Source organism: Lates calcarifer, linkage group LG15 (assembly GCF_001640805.2).
Source record: "Lates calcarifer isolate ASB-BC8 linkage group LG15, TLL_Latcal_v3, whole genome shotgun sequence".
Classification (NCBI taxonomy): domain Eukaryota; kingdom Metazoa; phylum Chordata; class Actinopteri; family Centropomidae; genus Lates; species Lates calcarifer.
This window is the reverse complement of record NC_066847.1, coordinates 12,762,289-12,785,251: the sequence shown is the minus strand read 5'-3', so window position 1 is coordinate 12,785,251 and position 22,963 is coordinate 12,762,289. Positions and strand designations below refer to the sequence as shown.

General features: G+C 41.7%; 3 protein-coding genes across 4 annotated transcripts; 2 read left to right on the top strand and 1 right to left on the bottom strand.

Annotated features, from left to right (window-relative positions):
• The first annotated feature begins 10,514 nt into the window (after window positions 1-10,514).
• Window positions 10,515-12,613, top strand: LOC108889632 (phospholipase A and acyltransferase 4). The gene is made up of 4 exons (XM_018686206.2): window positions 10,515-11,266; window positions 11,647-11,770; window positions 11,929-12,230; window positions 12,441-12,613. Exons 1-4 carry the CDS (start codon window positions 11,213-11,215, stop codon window positions 12,528-12,530), a joined length of 570 nt encoding a protein of 189 aa, XP_018541722.1. The 5' UTR covers window positions 10,515-11,212; the 3' UTR covers window positions 12,531-12,613.
• Window positions 12,614-12,786: 173 nt separating this feature from the next.
• On the bottom strand, window positions 12,787-17,619 carry alg2 (ALG2 alpha-1,3/1,6-mannosyltransferase). Of its 2 annotated transcripts, none has more exons than XM_018686204.2 (5): window positions 17,462-17,619; window positions 16,626-16,797; window positions 16,379-16,516; window positions 15,599-15,766; window positions 12,787-14,419 (listed from the first exon to the last, which is right to left on the bottom strand). In XM_018686204.2, exons 2-5 carry the CDS (start codon window positions 16,794-16,796, stop codon window positions 13,679-13,681), a joined length of 1,218 nt encoding a protein of 405 aa, XP_018541720.1. In that variant the 5' UTR covers window position 16,797; window positions 17,462-17,619; the 3' UTR covers window positions 12,787-13,678. The 2 variants fall into 2 exon arrangements, with proteins under 2 accessions (XP_018541720.1, XP_018541721.1); XM_018686205.2 differs by having other exon boundaries at window positions 17,481-17,563.
• Window positions 17,620-17,869: 250 nt separating this feature from the next.
• Window positions 17,870-21,203, top strand: sec61b (SEC61 translocon subunit beta). The gene is made up of 4 exons (XM_018686217.2): window positions 17,870-18,028; window positions 18,480-18,577; window positions 19,699-19,803; window positions 20,653-21,203. The coding sequence occupies exons 1-4, from the start codon at window positions 18,026-18,028 to the stop codon at window positions 20,738-20,740; spliced, it is 294 nt and encodes a 97-aa protein (XP_018541733.1). The 5' UTR covers window positions 17,870-18,025; the 3' UTR covers window positions 20,741-21,203.
• The last annotated feature ends 1,760 nt before the right edge of the window (window positions 21,204-22,963 follow it).

The following is a 22,963-nucleotide window of genomic DNA, read 5'->3' as shown; positions in this document are numbered from 1 at the left end:
AGTGCAAATGTGGATTGCTGATTTTGGTTAAATTAATGTAATATAAAAATTACACATTAAAAAACTAAAAACACCTATGTAAGATATAAAAAAAAAAGCCAAACTGATCACACTATATGATATTGACAAATTACTTTAATTCTTTACTTTTGTTCAGTATCAGGCCAAAAAGTCACTAAAGTATCAGAAATCCTGGGAGTTTCCTTTTTTTTTTAGCAAGGACAAAAGTTGAAAAAGGTGTGAATAAAGCTATTAATATCTGTGTCCTGTGGGTGATGCTGTTGTTTCACTGTGTGAAAGAGACTAAATGTGTAAACAGAAAATAATGACTGTCAGAGAGACTGACATCTTACACTCAAAGCAATGAGCCTAGCAATATAAATAGGTTTTTTTTTGTTTTGTTTTGTTTTAAATCCCAAATACATTGAGTCTGGTGAACATCTGCACAAAGTTTGATAGGAAATAATACAATAATTACACCCTTGTGATTATAAACTCTTTCACTCTGAGTTCACATGCATGTTTCATCATGTCTGTGTTCATATTTGCATGTGTGTTAAGCTTACATTGGACTGTATCCAGATCTAAAGAACACTGGCTCACGTATGTAAAACATGTGGGGTTTTTTGTATCATGCCTGTGCACATACGTGTGTGTACATATGAGTGTATTTGACCTTTAACCCCTCCTCTCTTCATACCATCTCTCTCTGTGGACACAAATGATCGTGATCAATCGCTCCTCTTATTCTCAATCCGCCCAATTATCCTTCGTTTATCCTCCTATTATTTCCACTTCTACTCTGACCCCTTCTCTCTCTCTCTCTCTCTCTCTCTCTCTCTCTCTCTCTCTCTCTCTCTCTCCTTCCCAATTACCATTCCATGTAGGGAGCAATGCTTGCTGGGTAATGAGGGACTTTGGGCGTACCAATCTTATCTTAATAGCCTTAAAGGGCCACTCATTAACACAAACACTCACTCTGTCTCACACGCGCGCACACACACACACACACACACACACACACACGTCACGTCATAGAGAGAGATGGAGTGACAGAAAGAGAGAATGAGCGAGGGACTTGATGGAAGCAGTAGGAGAGAGAGAGAGAGACAGAGAATGAGACAGGAGAGAAGAAGGGGATGGTGGGAGAGGAGCAATGAGGAGAGGGTGAGGCACGCCGTGAGGGGGGCAGGGGGTGTGGGGGGGGGGGAGTCTGGTAAATGTCAGCGGTGTGTCTCCTGGGCCTGAGAGACGAGTTAGTGACAGGAGAACAATGGCCGCTGGATCCATTCAGAAACACAGCTGCTGTGAGTGCATGCCTGGATCTGTCGTCTGCTTAGCCATCAACCTGCACTTGTAAAGGCAGAACTGAACGAAACACACACACACACACACACACACACAAATGCATTCCTGGTACACATCCAGCCACGCACAATTGTGCTTTCGGACACACAAGGTAAGCCCTGGATGTTATGGGGGATCAGGCTTAGTCAGGGCTGTCAGTCAATAACAGCCCCTGTAGACTCCTGAAAACTGGCCTATTGAACATAAGTCTTGCGTGCTCATATCTCCTCTGCCTCTGCCAGTCTGCCACTTGTAATGGATAAAGCTGGCGATAATCTATGATTACATCCTGTGAAGGGGACCAAAACCAACAATGAATTAGCAATTAACAACAAAAAAAGCCTGATATAACTTATTCCTCTGTGCCACGGAGCTTGCTCTCCAAAACAATCTATAAATTACATGCTCAAGAGTAACAAACTCAGGGTAGCAAAGTCAGAAAATACTGTGACACAGATTAACACATTGTTGATTTTGGTGTTTTCATGGGATTTATTGACAATAAGAAAAATATTTTAAAAAATATATATAAACCAACTCCAGCCTTATCCTTTAATCCTCCAATTTCCATGTAAATCTCCTGCAGTCAAAGATATTAACCCCTCCTTATTCCCTCTGTTCTTTTAGTGGCTTGTGGCTCACAGTGTATGGTATTTGTAGTGGAATCAAGGTATCATTTTATTCCCCCACAGAGCTGCAGAAGTAAACCTGTGGAGGTTTTACTTTTTTCTTCTATTTTGTCATCTAAACTCTAAGTTGGATACCTCCCACCTCATTCTCTGTTGGACAGTAGCTAGATCGCTTATCGACTCAACCCCCACTTATAACGCAAAGCTATTACCTTTCTATCACACACACAAACAGTCATAAAGCAGGTCTGTGATCTAGTTGCTGGCCCTCCTGCCCCTCCAGGGCTTCATTTAGGAGTTGTCAGAAATCACTTTACTCACAGAGGACAATAAGCACTATTGGCATGTTCCCCTGTCTGCAGAGCAAATGCACCTCCACCCCACCCCTCCCCAACCTCACACTCACAAAGACACCAAAAAGACACACTCATTGCACTTATTGGGTAATTCACTGTCAGTGGGATATGAACAAAAGCATGTCTGTCTGTGTCTTATTTGCACACTCAGTTTGTTTTTTGCTGTTTGTCTGTTTGGGGTCTCCGTGTGTACCAAAGGCTGAAACCAGCAGTTCCATTGTGCCAGTGAAATGTTTGCTTTAGAGATAAGGCAGCTCAGAAGAGGCATCGATCAGCACTCATTAAACACCTCCAACTGTGGTGACCCACACATTCACACGCACACACTTGGCTACACGCACAGCCACAGCTGACAAACAGAAAAATGTATTTAGGCTCTGAATGTGTTTGATCTCATTCCAGCCTCTCATACATGGGTCCCCTGCTATGTGAGTGCCTCTTAAAGCTTATATTGACAGCTGACTTAAAATGCTTGTTGTCAGTAGACTTATCCATTAAGCTGTGACACTGCTCTCTCTCTCTCTCTCTCTCCATATAGACACACCGACTGGCCAGGGCCTTAAGCAGTGATTATGGTGTTGGGCAGTGGGAGCTGGGGGCTGCACCGTCATTAGTCTGGTTAATCAGAGCCTTGCTCCAGGTTAAGCTCCGCAGCCTCGAGAGACAGGCTGATGAGCTGAGAGCCGTGCCCAGCCTACAGTTCTTGGGTCTGGGCTCCAGCAGCTCCCCTGGCCCCTGCCTGCTCCAGCCAGTAATCTATAACTCTCCCCTGAAGCACCTCGCGGAGGCTCAGCCTCCTGGACAACACTGACACATGATGCATGGTAATGAGACACACACAGAATGACACACTGTCACACACACCTGTTCGCACACACCCACACTTCCCACTGATGCAGTGTTAGCGATCATCACTGAGTTTTTATGAGTTTGCTCTGCTCTGCTTCCAAGCACAGTGGATTACGCTCAATAACACTCCAAAAACCAGCGAGTCTCTCTGAGTTGTACCAGTTAGCAGTGACCTTGACTTAATGACCAATGTGATTCGACGTCTAAATGCTTAACTACCCCTGTCCATGGAGCGCAGCAACAACCAGCTCAGCAGAATGAGTGTATAATGACCACAGGGACTTTTCAAACAGGAACTACCCAGGCACAGACACACACACTCATACACAAACAAATTCCCACAGGGACACAAGGGGCCTCAGCTCAGCAGGGACCCTCCAGAGAGGTGTATCTGAGCCAGGCCTGCTATTGGCCAGCCTCCTCTAACCCAGCGTCCCCTGTGAGCTCATTAGCCCCAATCATAACCACTTCCCTATGTCTACTTTACACACTCCATCCATCGCCACCCTGCCGCACACAAATTACACTCTCCATCAGGTTCGGATGGATGGCGTGTGTGTCTGTGAACGCAGTGAGTGCACATGTGTATGTGTGTTTAAAGGACAAGGAAGGTCGAGGAGCCCCATGAGCCCCCTTTCAATATTTCCCAGCGGACTTTGCAGACCCTGGTAGAGCAGAGAGGAGCAGGCGGGAGAGTGCAGGAGAGGAGATGGCCGCAGGTGAAAAGTAGGCAGAAGGAGGTTAAGAAGAGTGTTTTCAGGTGATGAAGTGGACGACCAGGTTTCAGTTAGGGGGCCCTCGTGCTGCTCTTGTGTTGCCGTGTGACCCAGATGGGCGGCGAGGGAGAAAAAGAGGAAGGAAGGGAGGGGAGGCAGGGAGAGATAAAGAAAGAGGCTTTTCATTTAAAAAATGAGTGTATGCTACAGACACAGGAAGGACCCCAGAGAACCACAGAATGGGATGAGACAACAAAGAGCCCCATCATCAGTTTAGTGAATAGATCTGTCTATCTATCCCTTTTATCCCCCCCCCCTTTTTTTCACCATCTCTTCCTCTCTTAATCAGCCCCTCATTGTGCCATTAACTGAACCTGTAGTCTTAATCAGAGGCTTGGCACAGACATCATCGCTATCCACTGCCCTTCTCACACACCTACACACACGCGCACAAACACTAAATAAACACATTTTAATGCGACACCAATCATGTCATCTACTCAATGAGCCCTCCTCCCCTCCCTCTTGTAGCCCACAACCCAAACATAACACATGGGACACCCATCTCTGCCATCCATCAGTCAGCCAACACACTGCTGGTCTAAAAACGTGTGTGTGTATGACTTTTTTGGTGTGCATCCCGAGGGAAAGGAGAATGATTCTAACTCTGTAACCTGAATCACCTCCTATCCCAAATCTTTGCATGAAAACTGTACACACACACATACATACAGACACACACACACACACTCTTATGCATGTCAGTGAGTGTGTATTGATAATGGCCATTAGCATATTTATGATCATTGCCAGCCTCTTATTGTTTGCTCGCTCCATTAATCTTCATCTGCTGCCTGCCGACTGACAGCTCAATCTACCAGGCCATCACTGGGCACTGGGCACACAAACACATGCACACACACACAGAATGCATAGTTGTACATAAAGCATACTTGCATCAACAATCAACGGGCATTGTCTCTCACACACACACACACACACACACACACACACACACACACATACACATACACATTCAGTCAGACATCGTGATTGACATTCACCCCTGTGAGTGTAATCACCGGAGGTTATCCTCTCCAGCTGTGTGGAGGTCTGGCTCAGCTTCATCTGTGCAGCGCTGTGGTGTCGTACCCGCGGGCGAGTGGGGGGTTCCTTCTGGGCCATAGGTGGGTGATGGTGCCGCTTGATCAGGGTGTGCCAAGCCAGCCTCCCTCTGTACATCTGCCTGCACACACACACACACGCCCCACAAATACACTGCTGTGCATCTCAACCCTCCTCCCCTCTATCATTAAAGACCCCTTTCTAAGGGCGCCCTAGGCCAGTCCCCACCACCAAACACACCCCACAGGCCAATGTCTGTAAAGAAACAATACTCCTCTTATCTGTGAGTGAAAGGCATAAAACTCGGAAAATTGCAGCAGGTAAGAGCGCAGCAGAAACACCCAGGGAGCTTAACTGTGCTTTCTGTGTGTTTCTCTCTCTCTCTCTCTCTCTGTGTGTGTGTGTGTGTGTGTAGGTGCATTAAGATGTGATGACAGCATGTGTTCGTGCATGCGCAACTGAGCGCCCCTGTAATGTTCGCTCAAATGTTAATGTGTTTGTTTAAAGCCAGTATGACTGACTGACTCACAGCTGATTACTGGGTGAATGAGTGCTGGAAGCAAGCCAAGTTCAATGGGAGGTCTGTTCTCCTGTTGCCTCTTCCTTTCTCTTCCCTCTACTCCCTCCCTCCTCCCTCCTCCCACCTCCTCCTCCTGCATCACCCTGCTGCTCCAGGAAGAGCAACCAGGGAGCCAGGATGTCTGTGTGTGTTTGTGTGTGTTCAGACGTAGGCTTATCTGGGACATAAATTTAACATAGCAGATGAATTATAGTAGAAATTTCATGATGTTATTTCTTTAAATTCACCTCTATGCTAGACCTGATTGATAGTTCATCACTACCATTATTGATTATATTAAAGGATATTCAGCATGTTGATCTGTTGTTAAAGGTATAGTCTAACACAAAACAAAATAAGTTTATTTGCTTTCTTTTTGAGAGTTAGATGAGAATATCAATACCACTTTACTGACAATCAGCCTGAATTGTTAGATGAGAACATCAATACCACTTTCCTGATAATCAGCCTGAATTGTCATTTCATTTCCTTTATTCAAACCGACATATTTGGTTCTGTTTGCTCTGACCAGTCAGTAGTGAGTGACCTATCTGTCCCACCAATCACAGAAGCTGCAATAACAGTTGCAGGTAGCAGTAAACTTAATATTTTTTCACTGAAAAAATATGTCACAAAAATATGTCAATTTAAGAATTGCCATCTCTGTATGTGGTGTTACAATAATGTGTACAGTAGCATTGATCTCATCTCCTCTGGTCACAATTTTTCTGTAACAACATTTATTACTGTAGTGAGCTAACTAGCTAGGTTTGCAGAATAATGCAGAATAGAGACAGGAAAACCTCCAGTTATTGTTATTTGGTATTACTGGGCATGCTCACACATATTTTCAATATTATTACCCCTGTTTCTAGTGGTGTCTCTTTTGCAGTGCTGCATATTTGGATTGGTTCGTTAACATGTGCCAGTGATGGTGGCTTTGTAGCCATTTTGTTGCCAATTTAATATCTCTTTTCATTGAGTGGGAGATATTGTCACTGTCATGAATTTCCACTATGTCTGACTCAGAATTACAACTGAGAGGCTGACATTGATGGTGTCTCGTGTCTTGTAGTTAAAGGCTGAGTGGTAAAAAGTGATAAAAAGTGAACATGGCCATGTTGGATGATGACATCCCTGTTCTTTCTCCTTCACTGGACACGGGTCTGGCCACATCCAAAGTTAACACACATTAATGCATTGCATTTGTTTGATTCGTACACAAACAGAAACATAAAACTGACAGTTTGTGGTTTTAGTGGGAGTTGTAACTATTTCAGCTTATCTGTCCATCAAGCAGCATCTCTTCTGGTTGCCTGGCAACCCTGACATGACACTGTGAAGTCACCGCTACTGGCATTTGTTCGCCAAGAATTTTTTTTTCTCCTCTAAAGCCCATCTACCCTTTACAGTTTTGAATGAGCTACATGAAACAGCAGTTTTCTTGGTATGTAAGTGGTTTAGTTTAAACACACACACCACCACAGACATTATCTTCATTACTAAACAGCAGGGAGAGTTTGGGGCAGCAACTGTGGAGTGGATTTATAATGCTAAAAGGATGTTTCGAGCTGTGAGAGTGTACAAACATTCCTGGGTTGTGCTTTCTGGTTTCAAACTGTGCAATAATAACTGTGATGTACTGAAACTTTTCAGCAAATACACCCAGATGTTTCTGTTGACCTAATAATGTACTGTATGTGTGCAGCCTCAGTCGAAACAATAAACATCGGAGGCACACCATTAATTTGTGGAAACTTTGTTGGCGATTTAATCTTATCAATAAGTTACATATTCTTAAATCAGAACCCTGTATAACCTACGTTTTTTCTTACTGTTATCTTGTGTTGTTTCTTATCTGACTGCATCCCATCACCGCTGTCAGACATCTCCTCATAACTTTACATCTGAAACAAGACTCCTAACATTTTTATTGATAAACCTAGTGTGAATTAAATGATGTCTGATGTATGAAATCTATGGACTCATTTATCTTTAAGCTATAAGATGGTTTAAACCAGAAAACACAGGGTAGAACAAGTCGTAACGCTGCTCCTTCCTGCACCATAAAGCTATTTTTATAGAGGCTATCTATAATTTTCCACTATCAGAGATTACAGACGTTTTATTGTGATCTCCCACAGAGAGATGAGTTTTATGTAGCTTTAGTAAATCATTCCTTTCCTCTGTGATACTAGCTCCAAAGACTGTTTGCAAATGTGAGTATAGGAGTTGTGCAGTGTTAACATTTACGAGGTGTAAGCTAATATATTTGAATAGTTTATGGAAGCAGTAAAGTGTGAAATACATAATTTGCTAACATGTACCATGTAAAACAGGCCTTAAAGATGAGCTGTGAATACAAATGCAGATTTCCTATTGTTTAAGCATATTCTATCATTCATAACCAGGAAGGCTCTTTCTCCTCTCTGTGCTCTCCCTCACAGTAAAACTCCTCCTGTCATCTGCACAGAATGTGAAAATATTTAGAGCGAGAGGAGAAGCTATATATATATATATATATATATATATATATATATATATATATATATATATATATATATATATATATATATATATATATATATATACACACTTTCAGCACATCATAGAAAGTTGAGGAATGTAATCTTAAAGCTTGGGTTTTGAAAAATGTTTAGACACACTTTTCATTGACCACCTTTCAAGACATCTATAAGAAATAAATGTGTTAAGAAACAGGCGAGATTTGGTTAGTATGTTTTGAAAAAGTAGGTTTTAAGAATGTAGGATTTTGTATTGAAAAAACTAAGATTTAACCTTTTTCATGTTGCTTTTTTACCACTGATTGGTTTTGACACACACCAAGCCCGTTTTTACTTCTGCCATATATCCAAAGACTGGAACTGCACAGATATTATATATTATAACTATAATCACATATACGGTGCACAGAATTATGCATAAGTTAATACATCGTACAGTTGCACTGTACAAACTCATACTACGTTATGTTGTTGTTCATCTTAGTTCAGTGATTTTTTTTTACTGAATTGCTTGTTAATCCAAGTTCTAATTTCTTTTACTGCTCTATAGATGATAAATCAGAGATGACAACAAGAATTTAATTGTACAGTAAATCTTGAATTAATGTATTATGTAAAAAATTCTAAGACAGAGTTGTAAGGTTTTTATCTTCATTTGTGTTTTTCTTATAAATCTTTTAAGCCATGGAGTAAATTATATTCTGTAAATAAATAAAAAAAGATTTTTATTTTCTATTCATTGTTATTGACTTTTTTTCAATTGGGGAATAAAACCATGCAATTTGGACTTTTTTGGACAAACTGTCAGCAACCATTTTGGTATATTAGAGTAATTTAAAGCTTTTCTTATATTATTCATTATAATGCTTAAGTCTTGTTGTTGATCTCCAGCTTCTGGCACTAAATGTAATTGAAAAATGTTTGAAAGAAACAGTTTTTTCTCTCATTTCATTTGTATTAGATTTGCTGAAATGTTACAAGAGTCTCACTAAGAACTGAAGAAAAAACACAAATATTTTATGATATGACTTCTAACAATTTTATCTCTTAGGCACCCATTTAATTGCATTTAAACCACGCTATACACTGCACTAAACACCATTCAGTTCTTGCATTGTGTTTACATTTCTTGTATATTTCTCTGTTTTCAGGGCAATGACTCCATGACCTGGTTACTGATACAGGTGGAAGAGTTCAGATTGATGTATTAACACTAACTGTGTTTCTCTCATCATCAGCTCCATTTAGCCCATGATTAACTCCCAATCACAAGGCATGATTAAAAGTCAGAGTAAAAATATTCCATACATATTTAATATTCCACTAACAAGGAAACCAGCTCCCAAACTGCCAACAAAATAGATATACACCCATAACACACACACACTCCCACATACATCTCTCCTCTCCTCGCCTGAAAACACACACCTAAACATTTCGCGGCTATCTCCCCCACACCCCGGTGCTGGCTAGGTGGAATTAGAAAACCAACCCCGCGGTCTCATTAATTAATTAAACACCATGTGCCAGTGGCACCTGGGTACCGGTTATCACTGCCACTCAGACACACCGTGATCTCAATAACCACCCCACCACAGGGCACTGAGAGGGAAGGGAGGGGAGAGGTGGGGAGGGAGGGGGTAAGGGAATGGAAGGGACATCGATTCTTCTTGCACAACTTTGAGGTGAAGACAAGAAGAGAGAGAGAGGAGACTTTAGACATCATCCTTCTGTGCAGGTAGTAAAGTGGGACACGTTTACACCGAACAAACACAGGGGAGCCTGATGAGTTTTTACTGTGGCGTGTGTGTTTTTGTTTGTGCGTGTTTCCCTCCCTTACAGGCTCCACAGGGCCTTTTTATCATCTGGCCTAGTAGAGCCCCTAAATCACCACAGAAACGCCCCCCTCATCATCTACTCTTAATACCTCTGTATGTGGAAACACTGCAGGAACACACACACATTTGCTTTTATTCTACATTTAAGTTCCCATTCTTTAATCTTCCCGATTTTCACTCTCACTTTTTTTTTTAAATTTATCCAACTGTGTTTCATAAACAAGTTTCAAAAGCCTAAACCTCAGTTATATTCATTGTCCATAAAGAGCTATGTAATCCAGAACTACTTGTAAAACAGAAGTTAAATATGAAAACCACACATATTGGCCTCATTAGTTTAAAACAAAGATTATGTGGATTTTCTTAGGTCATGGAGAAAACATCACATTAGGCACATTTCCTCCATTTTACAAACTGTGACCACAGTGCTACGTCACTAATACTACACTAACATTTTCACAATGTTTTATGTTTTTACCACATTTTTTATGTGTTAAATTTTGTCCAGAGGTTGGTTGCTTTATTTTGGGGGGGGGGGGGTTACAGAGCAGATTCATAAATTCTTATGTGTCTTATTTATTTATGTGATAGATCATCAGTAAATTATGTCTATTATTGAATGGCTGAACAGCAACAGATCAAACAACCAATAACAAAACAAATGTCAAAGTTAAAGTATGTAGAACTGGGATTTTCTAGCCTACAGATCCTGAATATTAAACTAAATTTTTTTTATTCTATCTGCACACGTAAAAAAATATATATATCAGGATCACATACCTAAATTGATATCTCTGTGATATTCCAAATGCTAGACCTCAATATATATTTCAAATTAAACCAAGGCCACTGACACTAATTGGACCTATAGGGACAAATAATTTGCAGTTCTGAAAAACAAGCAGTATTACTGTTGGTTTCTTTGCATTTCAGCTTTTGAAATTGACTCTGAAGAAATGTCTGAATCAATATTACACATGGGAATTGGAAGTGTGCAGGTGAGCCACACATTTTAAACAAACTGAGACAAATGAGAACTTTATTCCTCATTATGGAGGCTCACAGTGTCTGCCTGAGACTGATAGAATAATAGAGCACATATTAGATTAATAGGTAACATATTAAGCTGCCTATCATCTTGAAACAGTTACAGTCAAGGCCATCTGTGACTAATGAGGGCGTTTTAACTGTTACACAACCTGGTTACAGCGTCCTAATAATTGGAAAATGCATTTTAGTCCATCTGTTGACTGCAGCGCACAGCAACAATGGATCTTCTGGGAAACTGGAACAGCATGTTTTCCCAAATGACATGGCGACAGGTGAGCATTAATTGATATATTCCGAAAGTTTTTTCTTAATGCAGTAGCACTTACAGTCCAGACATGGTATGAGCTGACCACCTTTTCCAGGTGACATAAACAGGTACATTTTCCGGAGTAATTTTAGAGATGACATACATGTAACTGTGCTCTCTCTATTCTCTGAAAAGATCTTCATGAAGCTTGGTATTGTTTGCAGAATACTGTCTCACTCATTCTCTTCTCTTGTAATGTCCCTCATTGCTACAGGTAGCTCTCCAAAAGTCAGTCATAATTATCCATTTTCTCTGATTTGAACTCAGTGAGTAAATTAAGTGGAAAGAGAAAAGAGGGCATGCGGATACAGTAAACTATTCTAACTATAATCTTTATCTCTTCAGACTGATCAGAGTGTGTCCACAGCAGAGATAGGAGACTTGATTGAGTTTGTGAACCCGTTGTTGGGGTTGTCTCTGTGGGGTGTTTATGTTGGAGAAGGCCATGTCATCCATTTTGGGGTGGGAGGTAAGTAACTGTGGTGTGACTTTATTTTAACCAATTATTTTCTTTTATGTACAGTTTTTCTCTGCTATTCACTTCAATTGAATTTTAGTAACTCTGACAACTATAATGCAGCAGATTTATTATACTGAGAGTTAGTTGTTTTCATTTTTCCCCTCTAGATGAGAACATGACACAGAAAGCCTGCCGCAGCTTCCTTCAACAAATGGCTCCAAAGTCGAGCGGTGATCGTGTCCTGAAGAAGACCAGAATCTGCACGCAGCGCATTACGGACATCAAAGTGCCTCCAGGAACTCGGATCAGGGTCAACAACAACGAACACAACCTTGTCCTGTCGACGCAGGAGGCGATGAGGCATCGCTGTGAGACTTTCCTGCACCAGGAATTCAAATACGACCTGATGAACTTCAACAGCGAGCATTTCGCCACATTTGTTCGATACGGCCACGCTGTGTGCAACCAGGTGAGTTCAGCCACACTGAAGAGACAGTGATTGAGTGATATGGTAATTACTAGGTGGCAATGATAAGTACATTACACTGTAGGATACTGTTTTCTGATATCTTGTAGCACAAATGATTAACCAAGAAAATAATCAGCAGATTAATCAATTATGAAAATAATCATAAGCTGCAGCCTTTATTTAATGCTCCAATTATTTTCTGTTTTTTAGATTCCCTTTAAGAAAAAGAATGAACCACATAAGGATACAACTCAGACTCTGCAAATGATAATGCAGCAGCGGATGGAGACAGAAACTTGAGATGCTCTGTGGTGCCTCTTATGTACATCTGCCACACTAACTTTGTTAATCAGGAAAATGAGGAAAATAAAAAATAAAAAATCCCTCGCTGCTACTTTGAGAATGTTTCATTTAACAACTCAAAGCACAATCAAATCTGTCCACAGCATTAACAATGTTTTCGTGTCTCTACGCTCACCCACAAAATCCTTAGCAAACTCTATTAAAGGCCAAAAAAAACTTACCAACAAAGCAAAGCCCATAAGAGTCAGGAAACTATTTGTCCTCTTGTTTATTAAGACTTCAGGAATGTCAATAAGAGCATTTCTATACAGTAGGAGGGCTGAGGAGGCCAGCGCGCAGACACAATGACCTTCTGCTATTCTCCTTGTTGATAATGACCCAGACACAGGCACACTGCCCATCAGCCAGACCTCTAATAAAGCCAAACACTCTCTGTCATTTTCTAATAACCTCCACGCAGCAGCAAGAGTCATGGACAGGCCAGCGTCTTGTGAATGTGAAGGAGGGGGAACAAAGCTCTGGGTGGACAGGAAGTAGTGGAAAGCATCCTGTTTATCGATCTGGGGCTGTGTGCTGCCTGATGGCGCATGGTTGTAACTGCATTCTTTTTCTTCATCCCCCCCCCCAAACACACAAAGACAAAGCCTACTGTAGAAAAGCAAGGGGGGGAAAAAAACCAACAAACAAACACAGTGCAAAACATCTCACGCTAACAATCAATCCTTTTGGTACGCTCATTTGCTAGGCTCTTGGTTGCTGCACTGCTACACATGTACAATGACACACACACGTACACACTTGCAGGGGTGGTATTTTTCCAGAGACGGGGTAGGTAAACTCGTTACTCTTTTCTTAATTAGTATAGAGATTCCATCCTTTTTTCCTCTCAGCAACCCCTCCAAGGGAATGCTGATTAATTGTCCTCCAAGTCCTCATAATATGCCCCCACCCCCCGCCCCACACACACACACACACACACACACACACACACCTCCCTACTCATATACACATACATTCTCTGTTAGAACACATCCACTTCAACTCTCTACAGACCCCAGTCGCACACAGTCAGTTTCACAGTTCAGTAGAGGATCATTTTTCCACAGTTCCACTGGTTTTCTCTTGCCTCTCCTCCAGTCTTCACATCACTGGCTCAGCCTGATGATGTACCCATACAGCTGGTCTGAGAAGGCCTGAAGAGAGAACTTATCTTGTACCCTCCTCCTCCCAGCTTGTCCCATGTCCCTGCGGAGCTGTGGCTCCCTGACGAGCCTCTCCATGGCCTTAGAGAAGGCCTCGGCCGTGGGCTCACACAGGAAACCCGTTTCCCCGTCTGCCACGCTCTCCAGGGGTCCCCCAGAGTTCACAGCGATAACAGGGCAGCAGCAGTACATGGCCTCCACGGGAACTATCCCAAAATGCTCTCTGCTCGGGGTGTAGAGCACGGCGGCGCTGCCCCGCAGCAGCGCCACCTTCAGTGCATCGGAGGGGGAGCGCAGGAAAATGACACAGTCCTCCAAGTGGAGCTGTGCTGCCAGCTCTTTCAGTTCAGCGTAATGTTGAACATTCTCAGTGACTCGGTCATCGTAGCCCCCCGCCACCACCAGGTGAATACCTGCTCTCTGGCCTGGAGGAAGGCCGCTCCTCAGGGCTGCCAGAGCCTCCAGGGCCAGGCCCAGATTCTTCTTTCTCTCATATCGGTTCAGAGAGAGAAACAGGCAGGAGGTCCCCTCGGGGAGCAGCCCCTCCAGACCTTGTGATTCAGTAGACGGCTGGTCAAAGGTACATGTGTTGAGAGAGGGATAGAGGACGTCTGTCTGGACTGTGCTTAGACTTTGAAAGGTCTCCCTGAAGATGCCTGCAGTGAACTGACTGTTTACCAGAATCTAAGAGGAAGTACAGAGAGATAAGTTCATAAGGATTTCACATATATCACAGGTCCCTATGAGTTGGATAGCAGCCTGAGGTTTTCGATTATACTAAAGTCTAGACTAAAATTGAAATGTCATTTTCATTTCTATCAGGGCCCTGAGCTTTTACAACAGCCTGCCTGTGGAGATTGGGCTTTATCACATTTTAAATAATCACTTTGGTTTATTCAAGCTGTTTAAGTCAAAATAACACACACTTCAAGAGCCAAACTCAAGTCCATCAGGAAGAAACATATTAAACTGTCAAACAACATCTGGGTGAGATAAAAATAATTCTGAGAAAATCACCTCTGTTTGTAACAGAGCTTTAATTGGTCAGTGTGTAACTGCAATCTAATAATTTTGTATCTAGACAAAGAAGTTTTACCTGACACCTCAATCTACTATATATCTCGGTTGTTAATTGCAGGTTTTTATGAACAGCAGCAACATAGTGTTGTATTGGACATAAAGAAAATTACAGACAAAACTTTAGCCACAGTTATAATATTGTTTCTCACTCATTTTTTCCTCATGGCTACCTGCACCTCTATCCAGTTATATATATATATTTCTGAGCTGATATTTCCTGCACCTTAAGAGCACAGTATGTCACAGCTACATTTGCAAATGCAGCATTTTCTCAAACAACATTCACTAAAATGTGTCTGGTGTCACTTGTTACAATTATAATCAGAAATACCTTTATAGCCAACAAGCTACACAAAAGCATCAGCAAGGCTTTAGCATAAAGCGGAACAGATGAATAATATTATCTTGTTCGTTTAAAAATTTATTTCAATATTTTACTACAGGACATGCACAGGTTTAGCCCCCGACTCTCCTGCAGACTCTCAGGCAGGACCCTCTGGTCCTTCTCAAATCTGTGCCAAAGACCAGGCAGCATTTACTGTCTGCACTCTTAAAATGTGCTACCTGAGAAACTCAAGAGATCACATCTCAAGGATATTTTAAAACATTTTTATTCTTGTATTTTGAACTTTTTATACTGTATTTACGTATTTTTGTTTCATTTTTTGCTTAGAATTCCTTACAACCTTTTCAAAAGATTATGGGTTTTTTTTTCATCTGAACGATATAAAACAACACAGTCATGTCCTGTAATCAGACCATAACAACCTGTTGGTTACGTACCATGTCAGCCATGCCTGTGGTGCGTTCCTCCAGCCAGTCGATGGGAGCGCGGTAAAGCTTCTTCAGAGCCGACTTTCTCTGGGTCAGCAGCTGATCTGGGAAGTGACAGTAAAACAGAACCTTCTTCCTGTGACGGGACAGCCGCAGCACCGGGATACACACCGACACCTGGGGTGGAATGATAATTGTTTCAACAAAAATATTTATGTGTCCTCCCAGAAATGATCCTCTCCTCATGGATAGCAGCAACAAATATGGCAGCTTCGAAATTTGAAAACGCCAGAGTAATGTCATTCATTTCACACATATGCAGACAGATTAAAACAAAAATCTAAAATGAGAGCTATACATTCACATGTACAGTACATGATGACAGTAAATAAAAAAAAAAAACCAATAAATTGCTCAGCAATGTTGGAGACAAATATTGTAAAAGCTCTTTGTGACCTTTGCATGACATGTTTTGTCTGTAATGTTGACTAGAATCACATTTATAAAAAGCTGATACGTATATAATGAGTTCTCTCTGTAATTATGTGCAAAAGAGAAAGGTGCTACCTGTGTGTATTTGTGTGAAAGACAAAACAGTAAAAAATAAGCAAGGGAGTGTCCACTTTATGACAACGTATAGTAAAAAGGTGTGACACAAAACAGGAGACAGAAAGAGACAGACCACTGTTAACAATAGAGGCTATTCTCTGAGCAGCAGAGTCAGTTACAAGGGCTCAGAAGAACTCAAATAATCAAACAGACAAACAGTCACTGTCTGACACAACTTACCTGATCACAGAAGATAACATCATACTCCACCCCGCTAAGGAAGACCAGGTAGAGAGCCACATAGATCATCCTCAGGTAGGCACACAAGGCATGCAGGTAGCCAAACACGCTAGTGGGAAGCCAGTCCCCCACACATACCTTGAAGAGTAACAGACGATCACAGCTTTCATAGATTCTGCATTTTAAATATACTACTTTTTGTATCTTCAAGCAACAATATTATGTAATAAGGTGTGTGTTAAAGTACCACGGGCAGATCTGGGTCCAGGGTCTCAGAGAAGCAGTGTGTTGGATCATAATGGGCTGTCCAGATCTGAACGCTACATCCCCGAGACTTCAGAGCAACAGCAGCATCAACCACCAGTCGCTCTGCTCCACCAATACCCAGGTCCGGATGGAGGAACACCACCCGCGCCATCCTGCACACAAGAAAGGATAAAATGAATCTAGTGTATATTTTTCCAAAAAAGACAACAATTGTTCACAGACAAAATTTTAAATACAGTAAAGCACATGAAACATCATTCTATCATGTGGAATGACAAATAAACTGATGACTATGGGCGCAGACAGCCAGGAGACAGCACAGGTAATGCCCAGTTTAGGTTTAGGTTCTTCTGTTGGCACTTCTATTAGTGTGTTAATCTACTCTCTCATTTCAAGAAAGAAACGTTCAAGAGCTGTACTGACAGAAAATTGAATCTGTCTGTGTTGCAACATAACGTTATGGAACTTTTACCCTTTAAAGTAGTTCATGTCATGACTGCTTGACAGAGAAAGTGCATACATCTACTGTCTGCAAACTCCCGCTGTCACAGTGTCCCCAAGTAATGTGCCATGTACTTTGAGGAAGACATCTGGCTGATACTGAATTTAAGTTAAGAACACAAATGAGACCTCTGATTTAGACAGCTATTTAAGTAACATAAGTGTCTTTAGCTACAGGGATACGATTATGGATGTTAACTCGCCTGTAGCTTATGAAATCACAACCCGTATTAAATAGCCAACTTGGTGGACAGCTGTCTTTAAAACTAAATTACACCACCACCACATTACAATTTAAATATAACATATGTGTACCTTTGGATCCCTTCACTACCTTGTCCAAGCTTGGAAACCTGTGGTAATGCTCGTCTAGCCGCCCGCAGCAGCAAGAAAAACCGACATGAAACTCTACAGTTCGGGCGCCATGTTGGCTCAATTAAACCGTTGACATGAACTTAATCGGGGTTAGTATTTGAACCACAATGGCGCCAGTTTCCCCGATATAAGGGGGACACGTTGCCTTCAGAGTCAAAGCAGGTCATGAATTTGCCTTTAATTTAAAGTGAACGTACATATCCAAATTTAATAATTTACGAAATAAGTGTTTTCCTGAAAATACAGTTAATCAAATCATCCCGAAAATAAGCTCTTAAAATGGTGTTTGTATCATTCTGCTTGTGTTGTGTACGATCAGCCGGTCAGGCTTCTACTCGGTCGCCTGCACTGGTCTTGTGTTTTGCAGTCGTGTCCTTTTCAGAGAAGCGTCAGCTCTGTGAGATCTCTTCTTAAGTTTTGACTCGCTCACACACCGACGTGGACATCGGCTGGAAGAGGGACTCGGGGTTTCAGCTCGCATCAGGACTACATAAATAAAACACAATGGTAAGATTCTCAACTCCGTCTCAAACTACTACTTACTACTGTTAAGGTTAAGCAGCTCTGTTGCACTCATTCATACCTAGCTAACGTTTTGCTATCTGTTAGCTCGCTTGCTAACGTTAGCTCATCATTTGTAGACGTGGCTATTTTTTAACCAGCCCAAACAGTCCTAAGACACATATTAAGATGATCCAACATTAAATGAATGACTTTTGTATGAATGTGAAAACATTTAGTGGAGACTCTGCATGTTAACACTAGATGCTGAAAGCATTGAACAGTGTGGACACACAGTTAAGGCCTTTGCCTTCAGTCTCTAACGTTAAACATACTGTACAGTTGATATCCAAATTAGATATCCAAGAATCACTTGTCTTTGTCTGTATATGCATACATATGTCTGGTATGATGTAGATCCCATTCATGTGTTTTAAATCTGGTGTCTCTCTTTCAGCCTGGACCAGCATCAAGTGCAACTAATGTTGGGGCTTCTAGCCGTTCCCCCAGTAAGACTGTGGCTCCCCGGGCAGCAGGCTCCACAGTCAGACAGAGGTATACACACTCATAATCTGACAGCCAAACTTCTACATACACAAGCTGCGTTCACCCAAGCAGACTGATACAGTGGAGAAACGAATATTACACACAGACAGATAAGAAATAAAAGGAAAAACCCAAAGATGCTTTCACACAGGTCACGAGTGGTCTCTGAATGGTGAAAGTATGAAAGTCATGTGAATCATATATGTACACTAGTCCTCACAGTTAGACAGTGTTCTTTACTACGGTCATCAAAACACCAAACGAGGGAATACCTTTTGGAAGACTGGTGTTGATCACTTCAGTAGAGTTCAGAGACTTGTAGTAGCCCCACACTTAACTGAAATAATACTTCACTCTCATTTTTCTTTTTAAGCTGTGACACATGTAACACACTACTGACTACTATTGTTAAGTTAAAGCTATTTATGCCCACTTTACATAAAACACGGAAGATAAGTTGTGCAGTTGTCTCAGCCTGAACACACTGTGTTGACCCCTCTTGCTCATGTCATCATACAGTAAAGAGTGTTTGATGAATTTTAGATGGTCTTTCCTTGTGTATTTGTGTGCCCTCTGTAGATTGGAGCAGCAGATAGATGTTGTGCTGTGAGCTTAATCAGTGTGTAATCAGAGGCTCACGGTTACCTCTCTCATTATTACCCGTTAGTATCACCGTCCTCATTACCTCATTAACCTCCGTTTAATCTCATCACACAAGCGAAGCAGCCATGAATCACTCCACTCTTTCAACACCAGCTACTGTCGTCTGAGTGTATAATGGCACAGATTTTTTTTTCTAAATGGCTTTCTCAAATTTAAATTTAATGGCCTCAAGATTCTCAAGGGTTGTTTGAGGCTTGATTTTGTAAAGTTTGGTAAATGTGACCATGGATGTGATCATGAAGTTCTGACTTGAGAAACTGCTGGATGAGTAAATAAATCTGATCATCTTATTCATTTCATAAAAAGTCCAAATTCATAATATTATAGGGAGGTATGTGGGCAGTTGTCTTCTTAAGCCCTTAAAAATGAGATAAATTTCCTCACACAAATTCAGTACCAGTGTTACTATGGTTACTTTACTGCATCAACATATTCTTGACATGTTGTGTTACACATGTGGTCCACAGGAAAGCTACCAGCAGTGGTACACGCAGCGGCGGCAGGACCACGGGATCGGCAGGCACTGGTGGCATGTGGCGCTTCTACACAGAAGACTCGCCAGGCCTCAAAGTGTAAGTGCATTTTATAAAAGCAGTCAGCACTTATACCCATACACACACTTCATAACATACACACTTCCAAATTCAGCCTTTGGCATTTTGACTTGCATCCACTCAAAAATACACACTAATTCCCAGGATTTCCGACACTTGCGCTACCATTAATGTCATTTATGTTCACCAGGTAGAATGGGAGGAATGTTTAATGGCAGGAAATTGGGCAGACGTGCCGCAGTGGTAAAACAAATCATCTCTGAGCCATGCATCAGCTTGATTTATGTGTGTATGTCTGCATACTCACATAATTATGTGTGTTAGGAAGGCGCACATTAAGAAAACTCTCAGCCTCATAAACTTCTACTCTGCTGCATCCTCGCCCCGAATATTAGAGAAGACATCCTGTCTTCTGGCCATCGCCGGCCATGGTTGATCGATGGTGCCGTGGTGGTTATTGAGTGTGTCTCTCCAGCAGTCGAATGAGGGCAGACTCGCCGTACAGTGCTGTATATCGAGTGCATGTTTGTTCCTGCGTTAGACGCCGGCCTCAAAGCTTCATTAAAGGATCCACTCTGAAAGGTCAACTCAATTACAGCCTTCTGACAAGGGGGGAGGGAGGGGGTGCTGCGGAGGAGATGGTTGGCATGGCAATGCTGCTACTTGGCGATGCGCCCCATCCCCCCTCCCCCACCCAGTCCCTCCTTCAGAGATGAGAGCCCCTCCTTGTTTCCGAAGCTCATCAATAAAATCAGCCACTCCACTAAGATTCTCTCTCTGGTTGGGGTTACAGCAAATGATGGGATTGTGTGTGTGTGTGTGTGTGTGTTAATCTGGGTGTTAATCAGTGTCTTTTTGTTTTGACAGCGGCCCAGTGCCAGTGCTGGTGATGAGTCTGCTCTTCATTGCATCAGTCTTCATGCTGCACATCTGGGGAAAGTACACCCGCTCTTAAACCCCACCTGATGACCTCTGACCCTGCACCTCAGCTTCTTAACACATTGGATCTGGACCAAACAAGCAATGAACAACAACCTTACATCCCCTATCCACTATCACTACAACATACACGCAGACACACAAACTGGATTTTTTATGCCGCCGTTTCATTACACGATCTTCATCTGAATCTGATGTTGTTTTTGTCTGCCCGTGTTTTGAACATCTGATCGGGCAAGCGGGAGGAAGCCATGCTAGCCCACCTCAGATCTGATGTCTGTGTGGCCCTCCCTCTAAGCAGCAGCAGCATGTGTTCCCTCCACTGCTGCATGAAGGTTCAGTGCTGTGCTCAGAGACACTGTTGTTTTCAGGCCCCCAGCAAACATTTCTCCTTGTAGCCTGGATTGCATTTTTTTTTGTTAACAGCATTTGTACAAAATGTGATTATAATATTGTACAATAAAAGATATAAAAATCAATGTGTCTTTGTTTGTAATTTAACCATATGTAATTTTTATACTGAAAAAGTCTTGCGTCATCAGTGAGAAAAATGTTTCTCAAACATATTTTCAGTGATGGGAGCAGAGTTTTCTATTGAAAGCTTTACGTTCTCCCAAAAGGCATTTACAAACCTTTGTTTCAAGACAAATTACACTGGATGTTTATGCTTCAAGACAGAACAGCAGGAATACTGGAATGGAAAATGACATAATTGACATGATAGTCAAAGTTCTGGCAATACCTCACTCAGTAATCCCAATAATGTTCTTATTCATTGTTCAGCCTTAACTGGCACCTAAAATTGCTTGTATGCTCATTGTGTAGTCAAACTAATCATGTTGGCCTTCACGAGATTTACACAGCCCATTCTCTCTCTCTCTCTCTCTCTCTCTCTCTCTCTCTCTCTCTCTCTCTCTCTCTCTCTCTCTCACACACACACACACTCACAGAAAGGCCCAGACTTGTCTATGCATATTTGTAATAACTGCTTTACCCTAAGTTTGACTGGATGAAAGTTTGAACTCTTCAGTAAGAGAGGCTCAAAGACAGCATGGTGGCCTGCTCCAGGTTATAACTGCAGACAAAAATTATTATTTTTAAAAAGTAGCAAGTAAATTCTCAATAGTGTCAGAGTAATACCAGAAGGTATATGATATGCAGGACATCAGAAACTTTATATCAGATGATATAAATACTGTGTCACATAGGAACTGTATATTACTTTTTCCCCTTTCCACTCGACTGTCTGTGCAAATCTGGTTTACTGTGTCAAGGATACTGTGGTTAGAACAGTCAGCTGACGTTCTAAGAAAGCATACAGTATGAATGCATACATACAAAGCACAATAATCGTTTCTGTTTCAGTCATTCTCTGAAACACATCAAGATGTTGTGGTGTAAATTGTTCTTCATAACAATTTTTATTGCACTTGTTTGAGCTTAAAATTTTTTTTAAAAAGCATGCAGTTGGTTTGATGTTAATTTAAAGGCTGATTTGCATAATTAAAGGAATTCTGTTTGCATTTAGGTTGTTTTGTGTAATCACAGAAAACCCATCCTGAATGTTTGTCATTTGAATTTTGCCCAGGTGTTTTTCTTTCTTCTCCTGTGGGGGGCACTGCAGACTATTTTCTGAATATCACTGGCTCAGAGGATATCAGGATCTGACTCTGCCTCGCGCTCTCTTGCTCTCGTGCCTGTCCTGGACAGGCATGAACACATGTTCCCTGTGGTGATTCTTTCAACTTATATTCAAATACAGGGTAGTGTAACATGTAAAAATCATGTGTGGAGGAAATGCTTTTCAAATGCAAGTCACTATAACAGCTGAGTTGAGTGGAACAAAATGAATTGATGAGAAAAAGCTTCAGATCTGATTTGCTTACACCAAGTTAAACATCATGTTTTCAGTTTCATCAGGAGAATTGAAAACATTATGTTCAGTATAATGGCCGCTGCTGCTAGCTGGATGTTTTGGAGTTGTAGAAGTAGTTCTGGCCCAACCTGCATCACCAGGTTATCTGTGTTGAATATGAAACCACCAGCTGGCATGGCTTGTGCTTGTGTGTGTGTCAGTGTGTGTGTGATCTTGTACCTTGTGTTAAATGTAGCATTCGGATCCTGTTCATTAATTTATTCTGTTGCTATGGCTCTGCTTTCCCACCGGCCCCCAGTGTTCGTGGCAGGCTTAGGCACTACTGCCACATCACTCTCCCACTTGTCCCTGTCCTACACACAC

Coding starts and splice junctions, on each gene's coding strand:
- LOC108889632 (XM_018686206.2), top strand. CDS start 11,213: ATGGATCTTCTGGGAAACTGGAACAGCATGTTTTCCCAAATGACATGG. Junction 11,771..11,928: donor CATCCATTTTGGGGTGGGAG/GTAAGTAACTGT, acceptor TTTCCCCTCTAG/ATGAGAACATGACACAGAAA. Junction 12,231..12,440: donor GCCACGCTGTGTGCAACCAG/GTGAGTTCAGCC, acceptor TCTGTTTTTTAG/ATTCCCTTTAAGAAAAAGAA.
- alg2 (XM_018686204.2), bottom strand. CDS start 16,796: ATGGCGCGGGTGGTGTTCCTCCATCCGGACCTGGGTATTGGTGGAGCA. Junction 16,517..16,625: donor TGGACCCAGATCTGCCCGTG/GTACTTTAACAC, acceptor TTACTCTTCAAG/GTATGTGTGGGGGACTGGCT. Junction 14,420..15,598: donor CCACAGGCATGGCTGACATG/GTACGTAACCAA, acceptor ACTTCCTCTTAG/ATTCTGGTAAACAGTCAGTT.
- sec61b (XM_018686217.2), top strand. Junction 18,578..19,698: donor GGCTCCACAGTCAGACAGAG/GTATACACACTC, acceptor TGTGGTCCACAG/GAAAGCTACCAGCAGTGGTA. Junction 19,804..20,652: donor GACTCGCCAGGCCTCAAAGT/GTAAGTGCATTT, acceptor TTGTTTTGACAG/CGGCCCAGTGCCAGTGCTGG.